A 27709-nucleotide genomic window follows, 5' to 3' on the forward strand; every position below is an offset into this window, starting at 1 on the left:
GCCTTCCAGGACTTCCCCGCGGACATCAGTGGCGAGAAAGTGCTCTGACCCCACCACGTGGTAGGGGGCTTGAGTCTGTCACCGCCAGATGGTGGTTCGGCAAGGACAGGGAGAGGAGGGCTGCTTGGCCTCACCACACCCGGGGAGCGGGTGCTGGACCCTGAGACGCTACGCTGGGATGTCCTTGTCAGCCAGGGAGTGCGGAAGAGTCAATCGCGAGTCAAATGGTCGGTGAGCAGCACACGCCATCGACGTCGAGGTGACCTCGTACCACTGGGGAATGTGTGTGTGTCTGCCTGTAACGGCGCGTCCATGCCTTGTGTGCGTGCACGCGTGCCTGGGCACATTACCACAACGCGACTCATCTTTTTTGTGTTTGCTGCTGCGTTTTTTTTGTTTTATGGCGTCCGGGATGCACACGGGTCGCTCGAGTACACTTTGTGTTGGTCTAGGAGAGAGAGGCGCGCTGCTCAAGCGCAGGTCAGTGTGTAGGGTTGGTGTGGACGACGCGTTTCATTCTCGAATCCGTTAGATGGGGCCTCTGTCACTTTTCATTCTCTCCCCCTCTCTGGTTGCCTAGGACGGTTCCAGAGTGTGGCAGTCCCGCCCCCCGCCCCTTCCTGCAATAGGCGAAGCGGCCTTGTTGCCGCAGTTTATGGTTTGGTTTATTGGGTGGGCCAGAGGGGGAGACAACTTATCCCTGCAGACCGAGACCCACACACAGGCGCACCCAGCGAGATCCAAAGACAGAGAAGAACACGAGGTAACGCGATCTAACGCACATCAATGAAGAGAGGAAAACAATAAAGGGACCTGCGCACCGACGCATAGACAGGGCAGAGCTACAGAGCGAAAGACAAGCACTTCGAGTTTCTCTCAACTCTTTCGCCTCTTGACTTTCGCTTCTCCTTATCACCACCACAGTTCCTAGCGTAAACATCCACACATACACACACACACACACATCAGGGGAGGTCAAACACCCGGCCCTGCCACAGGCACCATCGCCCCGGTGCAAAGCAGCCGTAGGTACACGCGTTGCGGCAATGCGCCGACTCAGCCATCGGTGCACCGCCTCTGCCCCAAACACCCCCCCCCCCCCCCACCCCCTCGGGGTGACACCCACACACCCACACCCACACCCACACCCACCCACACACACCCACCCACCCACACTTACTTATGCACCGAAGCAGACACGAGACCATTAAGGTGAACTTGATGAGAGTAGGGCAGGGAGCAGCCACACCCGGGGGGGGGCAAAGTAGGCGCAAGCCCACACGCTGGACGGTGAGAGGCAGAACTCTTCCATGAGAAAACGCCTCTCAAGGAGAGAAGCGAACGCCACGCGAATGAGGAAATGCAAAGGAGAAGAAGAGGAAAGGGAAGGGGGGAGGGGAGCGAAAAAGGCCGTTAGCGAATAGACTCCCTTCACACATACGTGCAGACCGACGCACACATTTGGCGAAAAACAAGAGAGGGGTGTGTGGAATGCGGAGCAGCCGCGAGAGAGCGAGCGAGCACGAGCGAGATGGGGTACCTAATACACTCGCGAAGGGAGAGACAGGCGTCCCACAGAGCACCAAAGAACGAGGGCTGGGTCATTGCGCTGTGGCAGTGGCAGTGGCAGTGGTGGCGGCTGCCGCTATGGCCTTCAGGTGATGACAGACAGAGTGAAGAGGAGAATGTCGTAGCGAAATGGTGTGGGGGGTTAACCCATAAAGGGGGAGAAAAAAAAGCGAGAATGGGAGCGGCAGAGACGAGACAACGGCAACAAGGGGGAAGCTAACAAGAGCGACCACAAAGCGCGACCCCCGTGAGTGGTGCTCGGTGAGCTGTGTGTGCGTGTGCGTGAATGTGTATGCTGGACGGGTCATGCACCAATCGAAGAAGCAGGGGGAGGGGGAGAGAGTTAGTGCCATGGATATGGCAGTGTCTCGACACACACCCACGACCACCCACACCCACACCCACACACACACGCACACGCACACGCACACACGCTTCGTGTGCACCAGCAGCCAAGTAGTAATGATTGAGGGAGAGAGACTGAAGCATACTGTGAAATAAAGAGGGAGAAGCACACCCACTGCAGTGTAGTAGTCGATGAGCGATGCGCCGATGGGAATGGATGTGGATGTGGCGGTGGTGAGCGACGGGGAGGGGGGGGGGAGGTGGTGAAGCTTTGCTCCGTGAGTGTTTACGTGTGCGCGTGCGTAGGGGGGGGGAGGGGAGGGAGAAAGAGAGCACTCCGCGGAGATGCCTACTCGCCAACAGACGGCGAGAGGTCAGAAGAGAGGGAGGGGGAGGGGGGAGTTCAATGATACGAAAAACAAACACACAAACGCCAGAGGGCTCTAAGTGGAACAAATAAAAGGGAAGAGCCGAAGGCAGGCAAGACAGGAATACGAGGCGAGCGAAGGCCATCGTCCGCCATCACACATGTCAGTGTTCACCACCACCACCATAGCAAACTCGAATAAAAAGGCCACACCACGCCTAAGGCCGTTGCAATCACCAGCGATGGACAAACCCACACACCGACCCCCCACACCGACACCCACACCCACACACACACACACACATGCATGTCCCTAGAGGTATACATATTACCCATACACGCTAGAGGCAGGGAAGGAGAGGCAAGACGTATACGTGAGACGAAGCACTTTATGCGAAACCTCCCCCCTTCTCCAAAGGCAACACGCCCCACGGAGAGCTGAAAAAGGCGCTGCAACAACAGCGGCGATGTCATGAGGACACGAGAGAGAGAGGGGGCGGGGGCGCGGGTAGTTTGTGCGACGAGCTCAAGCCGAAGAGCACTCGCACCACAGCAACAACAGGTGACGTAGATTACACATCTTCGAGACCTCTCATCTCTGTTCCCTCCCTCTCTTCCACTGAATAAACTTCCTCGTACTGCTGCGCACTAGGAAGCATATGGTCGCATGCGCCCCAGTTGCACCCCTCCCCATCCCCCGTGCTTGCTTTCTTCCCCTCTCTCTTCCTAGCAAGAGGGGTGGGGGGGAGAGGAATGGAGGTGGTGTGTGTGTGTGGGCTCGAGGGGTGGGGGGGGGGGCATTCCGTTAACGATGATATTGCCCCCATTGTGTTTTCTCTTTTCTTTTCCAGAGTCTTCAACGCAATCACCCACACGCTGCACGTACAGGAGCAGGGAAACCAAAGACACAGGCGCAGAGGCCCAGGTATCTGTTGACAAGTTTATCGTCAGGTGCGTATGGGCACTAGCAGGTTTGTGTGTGATCGTTTCCTCACCACTCCACCATCGCGGCGATGGAACTGCCGTGGTGGCAGCTGTAACGGGAGAACGCAGCCCAGACGCGACGGACGTGTGCGCGGCGCTGTTTTATCATCAGTACCTGTGGCTCTTCTCTCTTACGCTGATAGGACTTTCCTCGAACGTCACCGGCGTATCGAGCGGCGACAGCGCCGCAAGCTCGATCTCGTTGCCCCAAAGCGAGTGGTGGGGCTCTTGATGGTCGCGCAACGAGGTCTCGGCGCCATACGCATTCGACGGTGTCGCAATCGACCCCACCAGCGTTGACTGAACGTCGGACAGCACGTCGTTGCTGCGGGCCGATGCGATGGCACGCGGTGAGGCGACGCGATGGCGCAGGTTTTTCACAAACTGCAGCTTACCGCGACGCTTCCGGCCCTGGAAGAAGAGCGAGGTCGCGCCGATAAAGCGCAGGCCAATCTGGTACACGATAAGGGCGATGAAGCTCTGCCAGTAGCGCCAGTTCTGAAAGCCCATGTGCTCGATGACGCTCTGGCCGTCCGGAAACGTGCACAGGGGCGTGACAGGGCTGCAGATGACCGTCAGGCGCTCGAACTCGTTCGTGAAGACGCCGAGGTAAGCATGACGGGGGAAAGAGAGGTAGTTCAGCCACACCCAGTACGGGTACAGGCGATCTGTACTGGCGAACAGCCCAGCTACAATGAACAGCGGCAACAGGATGAGTGGCACCATGGCGAACGCTGCCTGCGACTGCTTGAAGAAGGTGGCGAACATGAGACCGAAAGCGTAGCCCAAGTTCGCGAGCAGCACAAGGATGAACCAGTGGACAAAGAAGGCGTCAGCGCTGCGGTGAAAGTGAATTAGGAAGTACGCGATGAGGTCGAACAGTGTCGGGAAAAGTATTTGCCACGGCAGCTCCGCCGCGTTCTTGGCGAGGAAGTAGGTGTACGCATTGTAGGCGTCGTTCGCTTGTTCCTGCAGGAAGACGGCGCGCTCCGGCGGGAAGGCAGCGATACCGTTCATAGCAGCACCGAAGAGGTTGTTCATGAGGGTCATGTAGAGCGCGCCCTGGCGATCCTGCACGCCCTGCTGATTCAGCTGCACGTTAAAGAAGAACAGCCCAAGAAAAATAGCGAAGAAGAGCGTCTGCACGGAGCGGCCGTAGAAGTTGCCAGGATCGCGCAGGTACATGCGCCAGGAGCGCTTGAAGAGCTCGGAGAACTGCAGGCAAAAGCTCGCGCCCTTCAGCTCCAGCTGCTCCTCCAGGTAGTCGTCCGTCAGTGTTATGGCACCCGTCACCGGGGTCAGGCACGGGTTGTACCTCGCCGCGTCGGACATGACGTAGTCTTCCCAGGCGAGCCAGAGCTGCGATAGGATGTCCTCCGGCAGCTGCAGCAGGTTCATGAAGTACTCCGTCGGGTTTGTGCGCGGCGGCACGTCGTAGCCGAGGGAGGCGAAGTACTCGATGGAGTCCGCCGTAGGTCCGTGGTAGATGACGTGACCCTTCGCCAGTAGCAGCAGATCGTCAAAGAGGTCGAACAGCTCTGATGAGGGCGAGTGCACGGTGGCAATGACTGTGCGCATGTCGTTCTTGGCTAGATCTTGCAACAGCTGACCGACGCGGACGGCGTTCACAGAGTCCAGTCCGGTCGTTGGCTCATCCAGCAGCATCACAAAGGGGTTCGTGATGAGCTCAGTGCCGATGTTGGTCCGCTTGCGCTCGCCACCGGAGACGCCCTTCAGAATACCGGGGATGCCAAGAATTGTGTCCTGGCACTTCGTCAAGGAGAGTCGCTTGATGACGTCCGCGGTACGCTGGCGGGCGGTGCTGCTGTCGAGTCCGAGGCGCAGACGTGCAGAGAAGAAAATGGCTTCGCGCGGGGTGTCTTTGCCCATGACAATATCGTCCTGACACACATACGACACCAAGCGCTTGTAGCGTTGCTGGTAAATATTATTGTTCATGAAGCAGCACCCTTCCTGTCGTGCCGTGGCGTTGTAGAGCTTGCCGGTGATTGTGCCCATCAGCGTCGTCTTACCCGCGCCAGAGGGTCCCATGATGGCCAGCACGCGCCCACCCTTGGCGCACCCACTGAGGTTGAAAAGCAAGGTCTTGTAGGTAATGTTGCCATCCTTGTCCTCGACCGGCACCTGGTAGGTCAGGTTTTCCCATGTGAAGTTCACAGCGCGGCTACACGTGGGTACCTTCGTGTCCTTCCCATCCGACTCCGACAGCGGCGGCATCGCCAAGGCGTCGGTGGTGTCCACCGGTGTGTTCTGCAGGGCCACCTGCTCGCTAGTTTCCCGCAGCGGCGGCGTCAGCGTCCTTGCAGACGGGTCGTAGACCTGATCCACTTGCTTGCCCATCCTGCGTGCCTATATGAAAGGCAGAAGCTGAGAGAGAGAGAGAGAGAGGAGGGCGTGTGCAATAAAATTCCAGTGTGAGCCTCTGACTACTTCTACAGCTCCGCGGCTGTGTCGGTCTGGTCGAGGTGCGTGCGTGTGCGTGTGTGTGACCGCAGCGCGTGGCAGAGTCAGAGACTGATCAAGCGGGCGAGAAAGAGGGATGAGAGGAGGGGGGGGGTGGGTGGGCGGGGGAGGGGCACAATGGGGTCAGTGAAGCAGTCAAACAAGAGGTGAGCGCACAAAGGAAATGTGCGCCGAGAAACGAAATAGGAGGATGGGAGGTGTCGGTGTGTGAGTGTGTGTGTGTGTGTGTGTGTGGGTGGGGGGGGTGGGAGGGAGGGGAGGAGGAGGGGGGTGACGCCGCACGTTGACTGGCGCGTAGACAAAGCACACGTAAACACCTCGGAAGGGAAAAGGACGGAGGAGAGAGGCGGTGGCAAAAGAGAGGCAGGCAGGAGGCGTACCTCTGCAGATGGTGTATTCGTATCTGTGTTTAAGTGCGGCTCGAGCTACGTATGGAGAAGAGAGAGATGGGCGGGATGACTCGAAGGGGTTCTCCTATCTTGATTCCCTAGCGAAGTAGACATATATGTGCATGCACGTGCGAGGCATGGAGGAGGAGGAGGAGGAGGGGAGAAAGGAGGATGGAGAGAGAGGGCTGAACGCGGTGCCGTGAGCATGCCCACATGTGAGCCCCACACTATGGGAGATGCACACAGAGGGGGCGAGAGGTCTGCATGGCAAACGACGTCTTCGCGCGAGCCACATCACAGGAGGGCCTGCTGTTTGTGCACATGCCGCGCCGCAGCTGCTTCAGGTAGGTTGATGACGTCTTTGTGAATACCCAAGTGGAAAAATCAGAAGAGGTTGCTGCGGCGTTGGAGAGGCTCATCGTACCCACAGGCGCATGTGAGCGAGGATGTCATTAGTGTGTCTGTGTTACCTTCATCGCACCACAGTCGCACAGTCATGGCCGTTCGGGATTCCGCCCCACTGTCTCCTTCAACGACTGCGGCGCTGTGGCCGCTGCTGTGCTCCCAGGCCTCAGCATCGGTGGCCGCACACGGCGAAAGGAGAGGCAACGGAACTGTCTGCTGATGGCAGCGCAGTCGTTGGGCGCGATCAGGTACGCCGAGATGTCGTCGACGTAGTGCCGCTCGTACCCTTGTGACTCGTGCGGCGCGTCCATCGGCATCTGGATTCGCTCTGAGGCGTGCACCTTCTGCAAGTTGTCGTTGTACGCCCAGTACGTCGTCGGTCCAGGTGTAGCGCCAAAGCTCAGGAACGGGTAGGCGAAGCTACCCATCGCCGGGGAGTCGATGGGCCCCATAGCCACCACCTCTCGCATGCTGTAGTAGCCGCGTATGTCAGACAAATAATCCCGGTCCACATGCGGTTCTACCAGTGCAATCACCGGCTTGTACTTCCGAAGTGCGTCACCGACGGAGAGCGTCTCGCAGGGGAAGATGGTCGTGAAACTCTTGTGAACACTGAGGTCTCTCTCAAGTGTTTCCTGCAGCTGCAGGAGATGCGTGCGACGGCGTCTGCGCTGCGCGTCCTGCCGTGGCAGCTGCACCGCGCGCACCGTCTTGGGCAGTAGGCCACCCTCATTGAGCATCCAGGCCAGACGCCCGTTGCCGAAGAAGACGACCACCGGCGACTCCGACGTGAACGTCGGCAGAGACGCAGCACGCAAGAACGACGCCTCTGCTTTTGCAATCTCCTCTAGCCTCCGCTGAATGTACAGGGCCACGGCCTGCACCAGCTCTCTCGTGTACAGTATCCCATCCTCGCAGTACAGGCTTAGCCCACGTAACGCGGTCATGGAATCGAAGTCCGTGTGGAGCACATTCCGAATTTTCGGGAAAGTGGCGAAGCGCACGCGCTGCTGTAGTGACCGAACACCTTGGACGGGCAGCATGGCGTACTCCTGCGTCGCCGCGTACGGTTGAAACTGGTAGTACGCCGGTCCCTCCTTGCCTGCTGAGGTCGTGCTCGTCGCATCAGCGGGAGTCGACTGCGACGGAGGTGACGCTCGCGCAGGTGATGAAGGGTTGGTAATGGTACCAGCAGGTGGTGGTGGCAGATATGGCGCTAGCTGAAACACCTCTCGCACGCTGGCGTCGTGTACGAGACGATCGCGCGCCGTCAGCCGTGTGAAGCAACGGCGCCGGTGAGCGCCGAGTTGACGCACGAACTCCTCGAGCGAGCAACGGTTCCAGAGCGTGTAGTCGGACGCGAAGTCGCGCTGCAGCTCATGCTGCCGGTCTCTCTTTATGTCCATGTAGCACTCGAGCACCTCGCCAAACGGGACGCCGTCGGGGTGAAGAAGGTGGGCGACGCCACTTGCCGGGAGGTAGCCGGTGGGCCACTGCCGCCGCTGCTCCCACGGAAAGAGCTTCTCGGCCGTCTGACGGTCAATGCGAGAGACCTGCCGGTGCATTCGCGAGGCGGCATTCGCCAACGAAGACGACGGAGCCGGCATTGGGCAGAACAAACGATAGTGGAGGAAAAGGAGCAGCGGAGGGAGGAGGTGTGCGTGTGTGTGCGCATGTGGTGGTGGGGGGGGGCTGAGGTGCACGCAGATGTGTTGTGCATGCGTTGGTGACGGTATCGTAAAGTAGTGGAAGAGCGCACAAACGCCGGAGAGAAAGGAGGAGGGGAGGGGCCAACACACACACACACACAGATGGAGCGTTGGGGGTGTAGCCAGAGAGACCAATGGGGGAGTCGTGTGCAGCGACTGCGGTCAGGGTCGAGGAGGCTGGCTGGGTATGACAGTTGTCCTATCCGTGGGGATGCTACTCTACGCAGCCGAAAGAGAAGGAAAGTAAGGGGCGTGCGGACCCCGCCAAATGCGACCCGCCCCGCGTCTAGTTGGCAGGTACGGCCCTTCCCACCTTCGAGGAAGCGATGGGGGTGAGGTGGGGTGGGGTGAGCAGGAGCAGCACCCTTACTGTGATTCTTTCTCCCTCTCCTTTGTTGGAAGCACAACGCAGCAACAGTGTTGACATCTAAAGCCGAGTAGTGTTCATGAATAACCGCTGCCTGTGTGTGTGTGTGTGAATCGAGTGCGGCTGTGCACAGCACAGCACACCACACACGCACCCACAATCTAAGGGAGGATACTCACGTATCGATGTATATCTGTAGGCGTAAGCAACACGGAGCTTAGTTGACGAAGCGAGAAGAAGCGAGAGAGGGGTGTGAAGAGGACAAGACATCACCTTCCATGAGTAAGACTTTCCTTCCGCCCACCTCTCGGCTTCCCACCTCTTTCCTCTTCCCATCCGCACCTCTTCACTCCTGCTGCCATAATTCAGCCTTCTCCCGGCGGTGCCACCCTCGACTTTGGCGCTGTCGGTAAGCAAAAAAGCCGCAACTGGTCGGGAAAGATGGCTGCAGCTCGCGTTGCACGTGCCGCTGATATCGTTGCCGTTGTCGCTGCTGCTGCGGCGGCAGAGGGTCTCAGCGCTGCATCTGTGGGTGTCGTCGAGGACCTCCTGCTCGGTTCATGCCTCCGGACCACCGTCACACGGAGTTGCTGCTGCACTCGCTTCGCCACCAGGCCGAGCGTCACCTGCTTGTTGCACCACTGCATCAACCCGGCAGTCTTCGCCGCGGCAGTTGGGTAGGCGATCCGATCCACCTTGTGCGAGAAGACGGTGAGAGCCACGCGGACAAAAGACTCCACAAAGCAGGCGTAGGGAAGTCCACCATGCGCGCACAACAGCTCAACCGTACGTCTGTTGGGTAGGTCAGCGGATCGAGTGAGCGACGGTAGTGGTGGCTGTCCTTGCCGCTGAAACGCTGCGTCTGACGTGCTCCCTGGTGGCGGCGTCAAGCCGCGAAGCATGGGCATGGTGAGCGCATCGCAAAATGCCTGCTGCATCGCCGCCGAGCGCATCAGCGACGGGAACACGTCCAGCGTGCGCCAGAGCTCCACAAACAGCTTAAAAGGCACCACAGGTAGCACGTGACTCGTGAGCTCATAGGTTTCCTTGTTCTCTAAGGAACTCATGGTGTAGAGCTGCTGGACTTTCCACCATATGTCTTGCTGACTTGTCGAGACACCAGACAGCGCGGCAGAGCCATGTACGACGCCCAGTGGTGCTACTGCTGTTGCCGCCGCGGGCCTTGTAGACGGTGTGGCGCGCGCGTTGCCCACAGCCTGACGACTGCAGTGCGGGACTGCCGGGGGGCCCGCAGGTGCTGGCGATGTGTTGATGCATGTCGATGCTAGCGGCGTCGCTGGGGCGTGTCGAGGATGCCGCGCCACTACCCTCTCGCCGCCGCGGAGGACCAGCGAGGCTTCAGGACTACTCATGAGCAGCGAGCACGAGCTCGAGGCGGCGGCCGCGGCAGCGGACAACGGCGCCTCGTACTGGGGTGAACGGTGCACGGTAATCGGAACGCTGTACGCCGTAAAGAGCTGCCGCAGCGTCGACTCGTTTCGCTGCAGGAGACGGAGGAGCTCATCGAGGGCGAGGATCTCGTACGGTGTCAGCCCACAGGGTGGAAAGAGGACCGCTGCATCATCGCCGCTCTGCCCAGTCAACTTCGTCTCTTTCGCCACGGCTTTTGGACTCCTGACTGAGTCGGCACAATCTAAGACGAAACAGGACACGTCATCAGCAGCCCCTGTGGTGGCGATAGGCGATACAGGCGGGGTGACAGGCTCGTCGACACCAGCCGCTTTGCCACTGACACAGACGCCGCGCTGACTGTAGCCTATCGCCTCCTCGAAACACTGTAGGTACGACGGCGTGGCGCCTGGTGAGTCAGTGTCCACCTCCACGAGCGGTAATGGGGCTTTGCTCGATGGGCGCATTGAACTCACTGGATGGCTGTGTTGCAGCACGTCGCTACGCTGCCTGGCGTTGTCGCGCGCGTTGGCCTCATTGTGGTCCTCCTCCCCTTTGCTGGCGCCGAATGGACCCAACGACATCGCCAGAGCCGGGATGCAACGTGCAGCGCGCTCATACACCGCAGCGTAGGCAACCACAACCTCCTCGGACGTGAGAGCGTCGAGTGAAGGAACGGCGTCCACGTAGGCAAAATCTGCAGGATCAGCGCAGTTTTGCCTGTCCGCTTTGCGGTGAGCACTGAATCGTCCGCTTTGCGCACCGTCATTGTCAGCTGTCTCGCTCCTCTTCGCCGTCTCTGCAGAGGTCGCCGTACGCGCCCATGTGTAGAGCAGCAGCGCGGCTCTCCGAAAACTTTGAAAATCCATCTGCGTTACCGTGTGGTAGCCCTTCTGGCGCACACCGCACGCGTACAGCACCGCAGCAATGGCGCGAGTGTCCGTGGTTGCCAGCGGCACCAACAGCACGTCAGAGGAGGTAGGATGTCTTGAATGCGAAAGCGACGACGATGTCACTGTGGATGTCGCCCCGGTCGGCGCTCTCGGCGACGACGCGGATGCACTACTCCATCGGCGTGTCCCGGCACCGCTGCCGCCTCGCTGCTGCTGTACTTGACTGAGACGACACAGAGACGACACTGGTGACGGCGTGCTGTAGTCACGGGCTGCTGCACGGGTGTCGCCGCCGTCTTTTCCTTGCGTGTCAGTCGCTGCTGCAGTGACCGCCGCTGCGGCCACCTCGGCTAGGCAGTCGGCGTAGCCAGTGAGCACGACAAATCGGAAGAAAGCCGCGAAGGACATGGTGTACTGCACCACCTGGCGAGGCTGGTGAGTAACCCACGGTGACGGTGCGCTGCCATGACGACTTTCCACAGCAGCGATTCGCGGGTCCGCACTCCCGCCGGCTCCTGCTGCTCCCACTCCTAAAGGTAAAGTGTTTGCTGTCGCTGTTGTTCTCGTCGTAACGGTCTTGGTCGCCAGATAGTTGTATACACGGAACAGTCGCCGCACTGCCGCATCGTAGGCGTCGTGCAACTGCCAGTCTGCGCGACACGGTTGCGGAGTGCGTCGATCAGGGACAGCAGACACCACTAGCGGCTCTGCAGGCGCAGCGGGACCTTGCGAGCCTTCCTGCTGCTGTGTCTCTGATGGTGGGCTGGTGCCATCATGGCCATCCGCGACAGCGGTGCGTTTGCTCCCGGTCGAGCTTCTCCCACCACCTTCCACCGATGCCACATGCGGCGCAGTGTTACTTCGACTGGTGCGACGGCGCTGCATAAGTTGGTGCGCCACCATCGCTCGCGGCGTCAGCGGTGGGCTGCCGCAACCGCTCAAGTTGTTTGGTGATGTAATGCACCCGCGTGGAGAGCGCGACGACGACAGCGCTCTCAACAGCAGTTGCTCCGGCGAACATTGTGATCGCTGCGGCGACCCGCTCTCTGCGGACTGGGGCCACTGTGAGGGACTGCCTTTCTCCTCCACGGCCTGTTGTTGTTGCTGCTTGTACAGCGCTCGCGGCGTTCCGCAGGGGCTCGTGCTGGCACTTTTCGTGGGGATTGAGATTTCTTGCGTGCTGCGCAGACGCTGCTGACGCTTCTCTGGCGTCCACATTTGAAGTAGTCCGGCATAGGTGGGCTGTTGCTGTTGCCGCCCTTGGCTTCTGCTGCCGCTTGGGGAGCGAGAGACGCTCTTCATCGGTGGCGCCAGCCACTTCGCCACCGCGCGACCACCGCCCACATCGCCACCGTCGGCCTTCTTCTCCTCCTCTTTTCCATCCTCCGACTTCAGGCAGCTGCTGCTACCGCATTGTCGCGAGCCACCTTTGCCTTCCTCAATGATGAGGTCGCCGTTGGGGCTCAGCGGCGACGCGCCACAAGATGGGCTTCTGCTGCCCACACATAGTGCCTGTCGATCGCCTGCCGCAGCACTATCCCCACTGACGTTGCCAAGGTGCGTGTCGAGAAGCATTTCCACCATACCCGGTGGTGCAGCGGAACGTAAGGTCGGTTCGAGCAACAGTGCCGCCATCTCCGCCGCTGGGGCCGTGGCTACACCTGTGGTGGCGGCTGTGTTCCGGGGTGCAATGATCGGAGGGTGGCGCGGAGGGCTTTGAAAGAGCAGTCGCTGCTGCTGCTGCTGCACAGGTCGAACCGCTGAGGTAGAGATCGTCGTGGCCGTGCTTCCTTTCCCGTCAGTGCAGTTGGGCCGCACCCCCGAAGGCGCACCAGTGCCTTGTCTGCTGCTGTTGTTGTTGTAATGAAGGCCAACCGCGTTGCTCGCAGCTGTTGGTGCGGCGGCGGCGGCGGCGGTGGCACCGCGACGCTTGCCAGACACATGACAGACGCAGCCGGCAACGATGCGCGTACTCAGCAGCGGCACGGACGGCGGCAGTAGCCACGGGAAACGCAGCCGGAGATACTGCAGGGTTTGCTGTGCATTAGCCGCCTGTGCCAGTTGCCGCACTGCATGCGCACGCTCCGCCCCATCGCCGCCGTCGACCTCGTCTGCGGCCCAGCCCACGACGACGTGCTTGAGAGAGGGCATGGCGGCTTCGCCAATGCTGCGGCGACCTTCGGTGGCCACGCCCAGCTCAAGGGCACCACGGATGGCGGCAAACACCGAGGCATCGTCATTGTCGCCGTTACACGTCACTTCCCCTTCCCTAGTCTCCGCGACTCGGCGTCGGCGTTGACTCTCGCGCACACTCCAAGGCGTCCGATCACTGCGTTGCGAGATGGGCAGCAGTACCGACACGGCGCCCGTTACGGCGCTTGCCGTGAAGAGCAGCGGGCTGGACGAGCAGAGGTAGGGCTGGGGGGTGATCATGGTGGCAGTGCCAGTGGTGGTGGCGCTCAGCAGCGCTGGGGAACGTTCCTTGATGAGCGCGCTGACTGTTAGGCAGCACGGAAACACAAGCCCTGGTGGCAGCGAGTCCGCCGCTGGGGTGCTTGTCGTTGATGGCGAGACAATGCTCGTCACCTCGTAGTCCAAGGGACCGACGTAGGTGGAGACGCCGCCGTGCGCGTCCAGGATGCGGAGGGCGTGGTGGGTCTGGTCGACTAGCAGCACTTGCGTGTCGCCAGTCTCATCGGTCCACAGGGCCATGTCGCTAATGTAGCCGAAATGAGCTCGCGACGGGACGACGGAGTCGACGTAGGACGCCAGGCTCGAATCCGCTTGCGTGGGCTGATTCACGTCAGCATCACTTGTGCAGCCTGCCAGCGTCCAAACACGCGGCATTGCGGACGCTGTACCGTCACGCTTCCACGCCGATGACGACAGAATTCCTCGACGCGTCGCGGATAGAGGAATCGACGATGGTGCTGGCGGCAGTGCTTGCAGCTCACCGTCCTGTGATTCCGTTGCGGTGATGATGGGGGTGTCGAGCGAGCCGCCAGCCGACTTGTCCCCGACACAGCGCGGCCGTTCCGTTGCCGCCGGAATCCGGTGATCCACTTCAAGCTCGTTAGGCCTTTGCATCTCGGACCCAGTCGCGCGAGTGGAGCTGCATGCTAACGAGACCGCAGCGTCTGCTCCTGCCACGTCCTCGCCGTTGTCATGCGCACGTCCCTGCGCCCGACGCTTGCGGATGTCCGTGATAAGCCGCACAACGTTGTTAGCCCCGTCTGTGAAGAGCAACCCAGCGGAGCACCAGGCCAGTGCTGTGGCACCACGCAGGAGCGACGACACGCAGCTGCCATCTCGATAGCCGGGGACGCCGTCCACGCCCGTGATGGTGCGCACGAGGCGGTTGTAGAAGTTTGCGTACCGAATTGCGCAGTTGCCCATGTCGCTAATGAAGAGAATGCTGCAGTGGTGGCGACCGCAAAGGCGTGACACGGGGTCGACGCAGTGGTGCTTCGCTGACACCCGACCTCGTCCATGATTCTCCTGAAAAGCTGCTACCACCCCCTGGGCAAGGTCATCATCGCTGTCGCCTCCATCACCAACGACGCCCTTCTCGTCGTCGTCCTCATTGTCTTCGTCGATGCGCCAGCATAGCGACGCCGGTGAATTAAAGCGTGCAACGCTGAAGTGTCCGTCGACGAAGCCGCGCGCGCCGCCTATCAGAGGTGTGGGTACCGCCAATGCCATAGCAACCGACGGACTCACCGAGGAGGCGGACCGACCGTAGCGCCCGGTGCTACAGCTCTCACTAACGGGGTGCGTCGCCACCGACGTGGAGAAGCGACGTGCGTCACTGTCGTCAGGTTTGGCGTCACTACAGTCGTCTGCTTTGCTAGCGTTGGTGGCCATCGATGGGTTTGCTGGCGATGGTGAGCGCAGCCGTGACGCGTCGGCGGCAGACGAGTCCTTGACAGACACGCGGTGACCCGAGGCGGCTGCACGGCCGTGCGTGATTGTAGACGCTGTCTTCTTGCGAGGAAGCGCTATCCCCGGCATGGGCGCAGCGGCAGGCTCCTCTCGCGTGTCTGTAGCGCCGTGTGTCGCCAGCGCATCATCGTTACCATCATTCTCGCTGTGCTTGGCAGCTGCTGGCACCTCCTCGTCACTCCCCCCGACCTCCATAGTGTAGAACTCCGCAGGCGCAAGAGCACGCACCACCATGGCGGGCAGGCGCACTTCCAGGGCCCATATGGCGTGCTGCGCGCTGTCAGAGACAAGGAAGCGGTGCCGTAGTTGCGCTGCCGCACGCTCGGTGCGCTGTTGCTCTTCCTCCCAGAGCACACATTTCTGCTGTTGCTGCTGCGCAGCGGTACCCATCAGTGAGGCGGAAATCGCATCTAGCGCATCCCCACTCTTTCCTCCTGTTACTCGTGTTGCCGTCTCTACGCCGCCGACATTGCAGCCCTCCTTGCCCCTCTCGGTGGGCGGCGATGGGGTAGACGCTGCGCTTGGTGAGGAACTCGTAGTGCTGCTGCAGTGCAGTCGATCCAGCGAAGGGGACACTGTCGCCGCTTGCTCCGCATTAGCATCCGCTAATGTGGCTGCCTCCTTTCCCTCTGCCGCCGCGGCTCCATCTGTGGGCATCATCTTCGCCGACGCATCGGACACCTGCGGCCCTAGTGCTGCAGTATCGACGACCGCTACATCCCCGCTGCCGCAAAGACTGTTGTCGCCGCTGTCCGTCGCTTCGTGTCCGGATGCCACCAACTCCCCAACCTCCACCACAGCACCAGCTAGCATTGCCGAGGGCGCCTCGGCGCGCTCGCGCGTCTTGTTTTCCCACGCCGCACGCAGCACCGCCTCGTTGCAGGAGAGCCCGTAGGCGGTGTAGTCGCGTACCCACCCATCGAAAGCGTCCAGCGGTAGACCGTGCGCGATGCGGGATAGGGTCGGGGGCGTGACCGATGCAGCACCGACTGGCGCGGCCATGGCGGATGATGTTGTTGCGGTGCTGTCCCGCTGTTCCCCCTCTAGGCGTCGCACTACACAGATGCCGCTGCGGGGGGGCCGGCGGCCAGGCGAAGCGGCGGAGAGGCGCTCCACGGTCGCTGTCGCGGCTTGCTTGTTGCAGCAGCTGCTCAACTGCCCTGGTAAGCCTACGTCGTGGTAGGTGAGGAGGAAGTGGTAGGTGTCGAGCGGGACGAGCAGCATTCGCGCGTGCGTTTCCGGCGACGGCGGCTTGCTACAGGCAGTAGTGGTAGAGAACCCCGTAGACGATGCACCGTGGTTGGCGGAGACGGTACGCCATCGCCCGTCTGCGCCGCGCTCCACGGGCTTGGGTTGCAGCGCCGCCGCACGAGTTGACACAAGCCTAGCAGCAGGCTTGGGTGATGAGGATGTGTACGGCGCCGATCCCTCAGAGAACGGTAGGTTTGTTATGCCCCTGTGCGCGGGTGCTGCACCACTTGTCGAAGGTGCGCAGTGCGCATCGTCCGCGTAGGGGGACGAGGCGGTTGTGGCAGCTGCCTGTTGAGGCTGCTGCTGCTGATTCTCCACGCCTTGTCGCTGCGGCGCGTACAGAGGCGATAAGTCGAAGGGGCCATCAACGGAGTGTGCGAAGACGTCAGTCAGAGACACAACAGTTTTGGAGAGAAAGACAGTGTCGAGGTCGTACAGGTGCACGGCAGCTGGCTCTTCGGAAGAGGAGGGGGAGAGGCGACCGCGGAGCGGCTGCGAAGACCCGGGCTCCGCTCCTTGCCGTGGTGACGCATGCATTTTCTGGCGCACTCACAAGGACACAACCACGCAGGAAAAAACCAAGCAAAGGACAACCGTGTCGGGCTTAATGTTTGTCTGTCGGCTCGTCCTCCTCTTCTGCTTCTCTTCATACTCACGCGCCCCCCTTCCGTCTCCTTCGCGTGTGCGCGCGGCTTTGGCAGCAGCAGCTGCTACTGCTGTTGTTGTGCTGGGTCGTGGGTGTGTGTATATGCGTGTGTACGTGTCGGCCGAAACGAAAGGAGCGGGTGGAGAGAGGTTGTTTGTGAAAGGCGGGGGGATGGTGGATCAGGCGCGTGCTCGCGTGTGCGCAACGTTGGAGGACGCCGTACACCTGCACGCCAGCGCAGGCATAAGAGGAAAGCGCTGAAGAAGAGGCCGCCTCTCCGTATCCTCTCCGGACATGTGAATACGCGCACATGCCTGCCCCGCCTCCGTCCTTCCTTCCTTCCCCCCCGTGTCCCCACACTACCTCGCTTGCGTAGGGTGGGAGGACGCGAGAAGAGGCAGGGGAGAGAGTGAGTAAGGGAGGGGACGCGACCGACTAGCGAGTCGGCGAGGAAAGGAGAGGCGCAAACGTACGTGTGGTTGACAGGTACAACGAGAGAGAAGCGGATAGAGATGTCCCCCCCGCCCCGCCCACAGACGCGTGCAGCACCTGCAGGGGTGAGGCGTGTGTGTGTGTATGGGAGGGGGGGTGGGAGGGCCATGTGAGCGTGCCGACGCAGTCCATGAGTGCGAATGGCGCGTGTGCGTGTGTCTCCCCCCTCTCGTACGCGCCAGGCAAAAGCGAAGAAGAAACCAAAGCCGACCAGCAAAAGTAAAACGACGGCAAACACACTTTTTGGCGAGCTGCGCAAAAAAAAAAAGCGCCCGCACGCCCGCACGCCAAGACCAAACGAGAAGCAAACACGAGAGGGAGGGAGGGAGGGAGTACAACAGCAAGACAAGTGCCATGACACACACACACACACAACACACACACGCACAAGCACCAGCGGACACAGCCACGGGAGCGACGAGACGCGGTGATGCACGTCTGACCACACACACACGTGAGCGCCAAAAAGCCGGGAGCGAAAACGCCGGAGAGGGAAGGAGAAGGGGCTGCGATCGAACGCGCAAAAGTGAGGAGAGCAGGCGCACGAGCGAGGCGGCGTGGTGGTGCGTCGCTGTGCCATACAGAGGAAACAGAGATACAGAAAGGAGCCACGCTAACTCCTCCCTTTGCCGCTCGTTTCTCCCATCTCGCCTCTTTCCCTCTCTGCCTCACCTCCGTATGCCATCTGCGAGCACGCGATGCCTCTGCCGTTGCCCCGTCAGCGCCCCGCACCGTCGGCGACGCTGCTGCTGCTGCCGCTGTTGTTGTACGGAATGTTATGCGAAGCACTGAGGACGTCGATGTCCGTGTCCTGCTGCAGTTCTTCGATTGCCGCGTTGTACGCCCTCCGCTCTCCCTCCGTCACATCGAACCAGGAGTACCAGCAAGGTAGCGCGTGCGCCGCCGCGAGACGGACGTTTGGCACACGGTCAGTGACATAGTCACGCAGCAGTGGCAGCGTCGTCGCGAGGAGCTGCCGCCGCCGCGCTTCGCATGGGCCGAGCTCGCTCGCTACCGGTAGCAGAACCTCTAGGCACTGGATCATTATGATACGCCACATGTAGCTCACGGCGCGCGCCGGGGCAAGCGTGTCTGACTGCAATAGCTCTGCCGCCGTCTGAGTCGCCCACTCGCCTCCGTAGGCCACCGCCACCTCCTTCAGCGTGCGCACCGCCTGCGAGCGGACAGTGCTGACGGGGTCGTGAAGGGCGATGAAGAGCATGTTGGTGAGGGGGCGGAACTGGCCAGGACTGAGAACCTTGCAGAAGTGGTGCACAACACGCACCACAGCGTCGCGGATGCGCCAGTTGCGCGACTCGCTGAGGGTCAGTACCTCCGTCATAAAGGAGCGCACAATCGCGTCGGCGCGCTTCCGTGTGAAGGTGGTGTTCACCCCCCCTGCACCAGCTGGCCCACTGCCAGCCGTCGCACCACTGGCCAATCGCGGGGAGCAGTGTGGCGATTTATGGCGGCTGCCGCGGCCGTGCGCAGTGGCCAACGCCGACGCCGGGTGCCGCCGCGAGGCGGGGCTACGGAATGAGTTAGGTGACGAGAGCGCCGTTTCGCTGTTGCTGCCGCCGGAACTACCTAGCGCTGCAGGCTGCACTGCTGCCTGCAGACTCCCCTCGAGCGCCGTCACGAGATCCCCCAGGCTCTCAATAGCGTTCTCTTGGACAGGGAAGGCTGCGTCTTGCATCAATGCTCGCAGCGCCTTGCACATGGTCCGAACCACTTCATCGCTACCAGTTATGAAGCAGTGGTAGTGGCGGGCCGCACTGCGCCGCACGACCGGGTCGGCATCCTGCGACAGGGCTACTGCAACAGGAACACAACAGTGCTGGATGACCTCGCTGCTGCAGTGCTGCACCATCCACTCGAGCTGCCGCGCCACAGCCGCGCGCGTCTCCGGCTCCTCGTCACGCGCGAGTGTATCCAGAACCACCTCCAAGTCGTTGGCGTTCATCACCAGCGCTGCCATCGCGCCAAGCTGATTGGCTGCAGTGTAGCGTACCCGCCAGCTTGGGTCCATATGCGCGCCTACGAAGGTACTGAGCAGATACTTGGACGATGACTTGGGCCCGATCATCTGCGCCAGCTTCACCACCTCTTCGATTAAAAGGTAGCGGACGGTGTCACTAAGGTCGTCAGTGGCAAGACTCTTCAGAAGCGGCAGCGGCATCTCGGCCAGCGTGAGGCGATGCACAGCCGCCACACGCACCCAGTCATGTAGGGACATGACAACGGCCGAGCGGACCATTGCCGAGGCGTCGCTGCTGCACTCTGCGTAGTAGTTGAACATGTCCGACACGCTCAAGCCACTTGCCTGAAGCACTGCCGGTCGCATAGCAAGGTAGCCGAGCAGCCCGGCCGCCACGACGCGCGGCGCACTCCAGAAGGATAGGCGCATCGTGAGTACGAAAGGGAGGAAGAGTTCGCGCAGTACATCGTCCGCGAGCATCTCCAGAATGGCCTGCAGGGAGGTCGTAATCGCCTTCGCGACGACTCCCTCCGCGGAGCAGCACAGCGCCATGATGAGGCCCATGAAGTAGGTGAGGTTGGCCGTCGTACGTGCCTCCATGCACGCCACGATCTGCGGCAGGGCACGCGCGATGCACGGGGCGCAGTCCTCGAAGGACTCACTGTAGTCGTCCGCCTCGAATGCCGTGAGCAGCGCCGGGAGCAGGTGGTCAAGGATGCGCTGTGTGGACATCCCCTGTGCTGCCGCGACGCAGCCCTCCGTGACGAAGGCGCGACGCTCCTCCAGGCGGCCGAGATGGTAGTGCTGCCTGATGGGCGGGTCATGCCGGTCCAGGTCGAAGCACACGCTTGATGCGTCGCTGTTGTACTCCACGGAGATCTCCACCTCACTCTCAGTGCGCGGGCTGAGCGTGAAGGCGGCATTCAGCGAACGCCGAGGGTTGCCACTGACGGCAGGACTATTCGGGGATGTAGTTGGAGAGGAGGAACCCCTGTTTTCACCGCCAGGCACCCCATTGAGACTCGTGTTGACGCCGACGGCACTCGCACTCCCGAGATTGGCAGCACCCAGCGGCTGCGTGGACAGCTCAGGGTTTGGGCACGGCGCTACGGACGGTGACGGCGTGGATGGAGACGATGCTAACGCTCGCGGAAGCCGTGTTAATTCCGTCGAGGAGGTGACAGTGTCCTCGTTCAGCGTGTCACTGCTGTCACTGATCGTGTCTGTGGTGGAGGACTGCGACGGCGACGGCGACGGCGGCGGTGACGGTGAGGTAGTGCGGTAGTTCGCAGTCTCACTGTCACTGCATCTCCTCGGCGGCTGTTGTGATGATGCTGGAGGCGATACGACGCGTGCTGCTGTGCTGGGGCTCGACACGTTAAACAACATACGGAGCTCTTGACCGTTACGCGCTGTTGACGAGTGGGCGGAGAGCGAGCTCAGCGACGGTACGGCCACGGGCGTGCTGGTGGTGCCCACTCCCCAGTCGTCCCGGTTTGGGTCCTCATGGCTCATAGCGCACTGTTGACGTTGAGCAGAGGGGCAGGCGTCGGCGCTGCGTTGCCGTAGGGGCCTTTCTCTCTCTCCTTTTTCTTTTCCCTTTCAGTGTGTGTGCCACCTTTTCACTTCTCTGCGTGAGGCAGTTTTTCTATTGCGGGTGGGTGTACGCGTGTGTGTATAGAAGTGCTGAAGCATGTGTGAGGGTAAGGCTGCGCCGTTCTACGTGATGTGGTGCGTGGCAGCGCTGTGCGTCTGACCTCCCTTTCCCCGAGAAGCTCAGAGAGGGGGGGGGGAGGACGGAGATCACGACGTCAGTCGAACTCACAACTGGTGTGCTTCTTATTGTGTTCTCTCTCGTCACACGGGTAAGAGGATGGAGGCGCTGAGGGAGGAGAAGAGAAGCCTCCAGAGAGGATGAAGAGGGCACAGTTGAGCAGAAAACAAGGAGAGAGAGAGAGAGAGCGAGAGAGCGCAGACGCAGGTGCGTGTGTGTGTGTGTGTGCACGCACGCGTGCTGATGTAGGCGCCTATTTTTACATGAATCGTTTTTCTCTCATTTTTTTGCCTTGCAGTTTCGGGTGTATCGGCACCGTCAGGCACCATCGCCGTCAATGTACATGAGAGAGACGAGATAAGCGTGTAGTGCTGCCAAGGCGAACACATACGTGTAAGGGAATAGCGCGTCATGCAGCTGACAGAAGTCTGCGGTGGTGTGTGAGTGTGTGCGCGCGCGTGTGCCATCAACAGCCACATGGACAGGTGTGTGGGATAAAGAGACAGAGCAGGGGGCATGCAGCTGGCGGGAAGCGAAGCTGGACGACGATGCCCCTGCCCCCCCTCACCATCACTACATGTAGACGCCCTTAGCTGCCCTTGGTCGCGGATGCGCCAGCCGTTGACTGTACCTGCTCCAGCTGCTTCTTCAGCTCCATGATGTCGGGTGTCGTGGTCGGCACGGGGGTGCACAGGTACGTCGCCAGCTCGTCGATGCGCACCCGCCCCTTTTCATCTGTTGGCACCTCGGCGAGTAGTTGCCGCACGTCGGCTTCCGGCATCTTCTCCCCCAGCGTTGTGAGAAGGGTAATAAGTTCAGAGAGCTTCAGCCGGCCTGAGTCGCCGACGTCAAAGGCGCGTAGCGCTGTCACGAGGTCGTCCTCGGTCGGCCCCGTGTACGGTTGTTGCATCAGCTTAACAAACGCGTCGTACGAGGCAGGGTCTGGCAAGGGCCTTAGGAGATCGTTGAACTCTGCCTCCGTGTAGCGGCGCCCGAGGCTGCGTAGAATGTGCTTAAGGTCAATATGCGACACCAGCTTTGTATGGCGCTCGTCGAAGAGGTTCCACGTCGAGCTCCACTCCAGTGGCACGGAGGAGGTGCCCGGCGTCGGCGAGGCTGCTGCTGCTGCTGCTGCTGCTGCCGGAGCGGTCATGATGTGCACGAATATCGGGCGTCGAGTGAGGAAGAGAGAGAGAGAAAAAAAGTGGAGAGCTCTGAGTGACGTAAAGCGATGTGCTGCGTGAGCGTGTGGAGTTACAGAGCTTCCGACCTTTCGCGTGTGGTGTGCCGAGGGAGTGGCGCGGTGGAGCTGCAAGGACGCAGGTTAAACAGTGAGACGGAGAGAGAAATGGACAGTAAGAAGCAGCTGAGAGACTGGCATGGAAAGCTGTACCGCACCGGAGGGGAGGTACAGGAAGAGACCGTCGTAAGTACGGTTCAACGTTTGCCATCATGCTTCTATTGCCACTCGTGGTGGCTTCTCCACAGAGAGCAAGACACTCGAGAGCGTACTGCTTCAGTCATGCCGACCACGAGCTCCGATGTAGCACAGAGTGGTTCACCGGAGAGGGGACAGAGGTGCGTGTGTGTGTGTGTGGGGTGGGTGGGTGGGGAAAGGAGGATGGCAACAGCATGGACAATCATTCGACGTGTTTCTCTACGGTGTACTGCAGACAAGGCAGCGTTGCCACGGAGAAGGAGCAGCAGGCCAGTGGGGGATGACGTCAGCGCGAGGGTAAAGGGGAGGAGAAAACGAGATCTACGCCGCCAGAGAGGGGTGAGAAGGGGGAGGGGAATGTAGGGGTACAGGACGACGAAGAGAGACGGAAGGGAGGGAGGGTGTGGAGGGGGGGGGGTTGGGGAAGTGCAGCAGCAGCAGCGGCAAAGGCCTACACCCAACCAGCAGCTCTAGTGAGTGGGGAAGAGCAAGGGGGACACGCGCGACCAGTAGTCCAGAGCAAATGAGACGATACCCCGACAAGACCCACCGTGCGCACACGCAAGCCCTCCTCTTACGAAAATGGCACTCTGCCAAATCTGGTGGTGGTGGCGGTGGTGGTCGATGCGGACGAGGGGGAGGGACTCGTGGACGTATGAGCAGTCTTTCTCTGCGCCTGCGGGTTCGTGTTGGAGGAGACGGGGGAGAGGCCACGATGTGGTAGCACTGGCCACAGCGGCGGTGGGGAGCGGGATGGCTCTCGAGGTGGTAGGGGCCGGAGGGAGCCAGGCCTGTACGAGCGCGCTGTGGGCTTTGAGTTGGACGGCGTGCACGACTGCATCGATGGCGATTTAGTGTTGCTGTGGGGCCGCAGCGAGTGGCCGGGCCGCTCTACAGAAGTTGTGGCAACACCAACCCCCACGCTGCTATCCCCAGCCACCCGACGGCACCCCGGGAGAGGCGTGCGCGCTGGTGTCGGTGAGCCTTTGCGGGAAGAATGCAGCGACAGCCCTCGATCAGGGACTGCGAATCGCTGCTCTACACGGTGCCGTGCGAGCGCCGGCGGGGCTGGGGAAACGGAGCGGGGAGGTGGGTGCGACCGCAAGGGCTGTGGGCTCGATGCACTGCGACTGCGCACGCGCGAGACAGGCTGCACTGTTGTGGTCTGCGAAGCTGTCAGCAGGTCTCGGACGCGTTGACCGCGGATCCACAGCTCTGCCTTGGCCGACGGCGGCGGAGGCAACATCGAGGCACCTGGGCCGTCGTTGTGGCAGTCGCCCACGTCTGCAATGTCCTCACGGGGATCGGTGGCGGCTTGCAGTGCGTCCCACGCCGCGACAAGTTCCTTCAGAAGACTCAGAATGCGTGGAAGCTCCTTTGCCACCCGTCGCCGCGTTTTCTCTTCTTGCAGCAACTGTTTTGCCATATTCACCTTCTTGTTCAAGAGTCGCTCGCGACTCGTGGCATGCATCTCAGCTTCCTCCCGGACAATCTCCTGATAGTTCTGTACCAGCGGCGCGGCTTGCTCGATGATGTGCAGCCGAAGGCGCAAAAACTCAATTTCGTCCGCCGCCTGTTCCCGCACCTGTTGACACGCCATCAGGTGGCGCTGAAAGCTGAGCAGCACCTTGCCAGATGGCGATGGTGGCGGTGAAGTAACGGCTGCTGCTTCACGTGATACGGTGCTGCTTGCATTTTCATTGTCAACCTCATCGCACCGCTGCTGATGTCGTGTCGCTTCGACCGCTGACTGCTGTGCCTGGAACGTCTCTAACAGTTCTTCTTCCATCGCAACGCGCAGTTCCCCGTCCGGTGCCACCGCATACGTCTTGTCATGCGTCGCCGCGTAGTAGGCCTCGTAGACATTGCGCAGTCGGGCCATTGTCTTCTCTACCAGGACGTCCTGCTGCGTGCTGAGGTGCGCCTGAAAGGCAAGCCGAGAGCGACGGACGTAGTCCAGTACCGGCGCGTACGAGGCGGCGCGAAGGATTTGGCGGACAAGTGGCGGCAGGTACAAGCCGCCACCCATCCGATGCACAGCCTTCTGGTCACCTGCGCTGTCGCTGTCATTTACCGTCGCCAGTGACGTGAGACTTGTGCTGCTCTTCAAAGATGACGGCGGTGAGCCAGCTGAGGACGCCGGCACCGGCATCGTCTGAAGCAGTGTCACGCTGGCTGCAGGGCATGGCTGCTGCTGTGCGGCGACGTCCGCCTCGTACGCGGCGTGCAGCTGTCTGTACCGCGCGACGATCTCCTCGGTTGTTTCCCTGTACGGCTCTGGTTTGAGAGGCTCGAAAAGTGGCGGGGAGATGGGGTTTATGGCAGAGCGTGCCACGGCATTCTTTTCATTGCCGCTGCTGTGGACAGAGCCGCTAGCTTCCCCTTGGCTCCCCGCTTCATCCTTACCCCGATGTGGGAGGGAAAGCAATGACGAGGCGTTTGGAGATGTCCTTTGCACGGAGATGGCCCGCCACAACACCTCTAGCGTCTCAAGCGCGTGCAGCTCCTCCTGCGCCTCCAGCTGCATGCGACGGTTGTGCTCGTCGATGCTGCGCACAACCGCCTCGGCCTCAGCGTGGATGCGCGAGAGAGCGAGGTTTTGGTGGGTGCCGTACGCAGTTATGCTCGACACGTCCACCTCCAGCACTGTCGCACGCGCCGCCTCGCCCGACGGCGTGCTGGGAGCACTACTCACCGCCGTTTTGGTGTGAGTATCGGCGGTCTTGGCTGCGACAAGGACGCCGGCGGAGGGCCATGCTTTCTGTGAAGCGACGCGCGCCTCGGTTGTGGTGGTCGTCGTCGAGCTACACGTTGGCCACGTCGCATTGCCCAGCTCGCCTTCCTCGCTGTGCTCGAGCGACGTGTGACTGGCGCTGCCGTCGCCTCCATGCGTGCTGTGCGGTACTTCGAGGGAACACGAGGCGGCAGACAAGAGCAGTTGCAGCTCCTCACGCGTGGCATCCTGCAGCGAGGTTGTTGGGCGGTTGACAAGGGTCGCAATGGCGTCTGTCTCTTCGTTGGCACCGGAGCTGCTGTTGTCTTCTTCACACTTGCCGCTGGACGGTACTACCGAGGCGGCAGTATGGCCGGACATCTTGGGCGATGTTAGCGGCGAGACGAAGCCCGAGGAGTAAATGGATGCCGTATCGACAGCGATAGTCGTCAGGGGCCGTCGATCCCCCGCAGCGCTCAAACTGAGGCTGGTCCGCTTTCCGAGCTCGCTGCCGCTGTGGACCTCTTCTTTGCCGAGGTACTTGGCTCGATACGCCGCACGCAACACCACCTGCTCCTGCGTGCTGCGGTTCATAATCGCGCGCTGCTTGCACAGCAGCTGCAACACCTGCAGTCGGTTGTCGGCAAGGCGCTGTAGTCGATCCAGCTCCGCTTGCAGTTGCTGACGCACGCCTTCATGAGTGTTGTTGTGAAGCAGGCGACGCAGGGCTTGGGTCGCGGTGCTGCGGTCATTGCTACCGCTGACGTTTGCTCCCTGCTCGCCGTTGCCGTCGTCAGTCTCTAAGCCCACGCCGCCTCCCTGATGAAGACGCTCTTGCTGCTGCTGCTGCTGCTGCTCGTTGCCCTTCTCTCCGGAGTGCTGCCCGGGTAGGCAAGCGGCGTCAATGAGTACGGTAAAAGAGGGGAGAGTGAGATACATCAGCTCCTTGGCGCCTGACGGGGGGACGCCTGTCTCGGCATCCCCCTCAACGTCACCGCCGCACCGCGGAGTTGCTGTCGACTCCGCGGTATTCGCCGATGGTCCTGCTTCATCACTGGTAGCTTTACACCCGACACCGCTGCCGGCGAATGGGTGCCGTTGCTGCGTCTGTGCGTAGTGCTCCTTCAGCAGCGACACAATCGACGCCACCTCCGGCTGCCGCGGCGACTCATCCAGGCGCACGGCAAGGTGGCACACGTCCCGCAGCAGCGCGTCGTTCTCCGTGGCCGCGTTGTACTCGGCGGCCTCCTGCAGGGTGCAGAAGTCTTCCAGAAAGGGTAGGAGAGAGCCGAAGAGGAAGGTGCTCCACTTTTGCTGCCGGTCGCGCGAGGCGACGCCCATACGCTGCCATACCATGTATACACGCTGGGCGACCGCGGAGAGCTGCTGGACGGCAGGCGCGACGCGCGGGTCCGCCGCGTCTACCACGGCATCCATCTCCGCCGGATGCGTCTGTGGTGCAGAGGGGCACGAAGGATGCAGATGCTTCACCTCGCGAGTGATACAGTGCCCGTACTCTCTCTGCTGTTCTCTACACCGGTGCGACATTAATACTTCACACGCGTTGCGAGGCGGGTCGAGAGAGGAAGGGAGGAAGAGCTCCGTGAACGAAGACAAGAGAGGCAGCGTATTGCTAATGTTCTTCGCCTGGGGGAGAGAGAGAGAGGGGGGTGGATGGGGCTACAGCAGCCCGCAAACGTCTATGGTTGTTTCCGTCCTTCTTCCATGAAACAAAGGTGTCTGATTTCGCTCTCGGTGCTGTCGCACGAGCTCGACGGTGGCGCTGTATCCTTTTGGGTGTACGCCCAGCACGCACATCTCCCACTTCCTCTGCACGCGCACTGGCCCGTGTGGAAGAGGCACAAGCGAAAAGGGCGTAGTGCGTTCCGCGTGTGTGTCCGATCCAAAGAAGAAGAAGAGGGGGAGGAGGAGGATGAGTGTTTGTGCTGGCAGTGACGGTGATGATGGCGACGTGAGGAGTCGTGAAACGCCCAACATACGAAATCAGCGGCACGAAGAAGTGAAGGAAGAGGAGGAGGACGCGAAAGGTGAAAAGAGAGGGTCATCCGGTCAACGAGCGAGAGAGGCATCTCTCTGGGCATGACCACGCTGAAAGGCAGCACACATGCCGGAGATGCGCGCCCCGAGGTGCAAACATGTCCGTGGTGGTGTGGCAGGGGTGATGACGAAGCCGCCGCGAAACACCACCTACCCCAAACCACCCCTCTTCCATGACACAACTCGTCCACGCTCTTTCAGTGAGTGAGAGAGACAAAAAGAGACTCTCCGCAAAGGGCCCATGATGACGGACACGTCTCTGTGGGCTCACACGCCCATGCCCCCCCTCCGGTTGCTGAACTGCCAGCCGACAGCTGTCCACGATGATACTGCAGCACCCAGCGTCGTCGTCTTTTCGCTTTTTGTTTTTCCCTTTTGAATCAAATGAGGAAAGAAATGGGCACTGCGCGTGATGCCGGCGGTGAGATAAGAGAGAGGGAGTTGGGCCCGCTATCCGCATCCTCTGTGGCCCTGAAAGGTTGCAGAAACACACAG

The 27709-nt window shown here is 61.1% G+C and overlaps 6 protein-coding genes across 6 annotated transcripts; all 6 read right to left on the minus strand.

The window, feature by feature from the left end:
• Positions 1-3373: 3373 nt before the first annotated feature.
• Positions 3374-5626, minus strand: LBRM_15_0930 (putative ABC transporter; the record flags this gene model as incomplete). The annotated part of the gene is made up of 1 exon (XM_001563491.1): positions 3374-5626. The coding sequence occupies one exon, from the start codon at positions 5624-5626 to the stop codon at positions 3374-3376; it is 2253 nt and encodes a 750-aa protein (XP_001563541.1).
• A 1006-nt stretch (positions 5627-6632) lies between these two features.
• LBRM_15_0940 (conserved hypothetical protein) lies at positions 6633-8150 on the minus strand (the record flags this gene model as incomplete). Its single annotated transcript, XM_001563492.1, has 1 exon — positions 6633-8150. One exon carries the CDS (start codon positions 8148-8150, stop codon positions 6633-6635), a length of 1518 nt encoding a protein of 505 aa, XP_001563542.1.
• Positions 8151-8984: 834 nt separating this feature from the next.
• Positions 8985-16652, minus strand: LBRM_15_0950 (conserved hypothetical protein; the record flags this gene model as incomplete). Its single annotated transcript, XM_001563493.2, has 1 exon — positions 8985-16652. One exon carries the CDS (start codon positions 16650-16652, stop codon positions 8985-8987), a length of 7668 nt encoding a protein of 2555 aa, XP_001563543.2.
• A 1319-nt stretch (positions 16653-17971) lies between these two features.
• On the minus strand, positions 17972-20620 carry LBRM_15_0960 (putative protein phosphatase 2A regulatory subunit; the record flags this gene model as incomplete). The annotated part of the gene is made up of 1 exon (XM_001563494.2): positions 17972-20620. The coding sequence occupies one exon, from the start codon at positions 20618-20620 to the stop codon at positions 17972-17974; it is 2649 nt and encodes an 882-aa protein (XP_001563544.2).
• Positions 20621-21594: 974 nt separating this feature from the next.
• Positions 21595-22158, minus strand: LBRM_15_0970 (calmodulin-like protein; the record flags this gene model as incomplete). Its single annotated transcript, XM_001563495.1, has 1 exon — positions 21595-22158. One exon carries the CDS (start codon positions 22156-22158, stop codon positions 21595-21597), a length of 564 nt encoding a protein of 187 aa, XP_001563545.1.
• An 859-nt stretch (positions 22159-23017) lies between these two features.
• Positions 23018-26704, minus strand: LBRM_15_0980 (conserved hypothetical protein; the record flags this gene model as incomplete). The annotated part of the gene is made up of 1 exon (XM_001563496.1): positions 23018-26704. The coding sequence occupies one exon, from the start codon at positions 26702-26704 to the stop codon at positions 23018-23020; it is 3687 nt and encodes a 1228-aa protein (XP_001563546.1).
• Between the last annotated feature and the right edge of the window lie 1005 nt (positions 26705-27709).

The sequence above is a fragment of the Leishmania braziliensis genome, chromosome 15, assembly GCF_000002845.2.
Source record: "Leishmania braziliensis MHOM/BR/75/M2904 complete genome, chromosome 15".
Taxonomy (NCBI): Eukaryota; Euglenozoa; class Kinetoplastea; order Trypanosomatida; family Trypanosomatidae; genus Leishmania; species Leishmania braziliensis.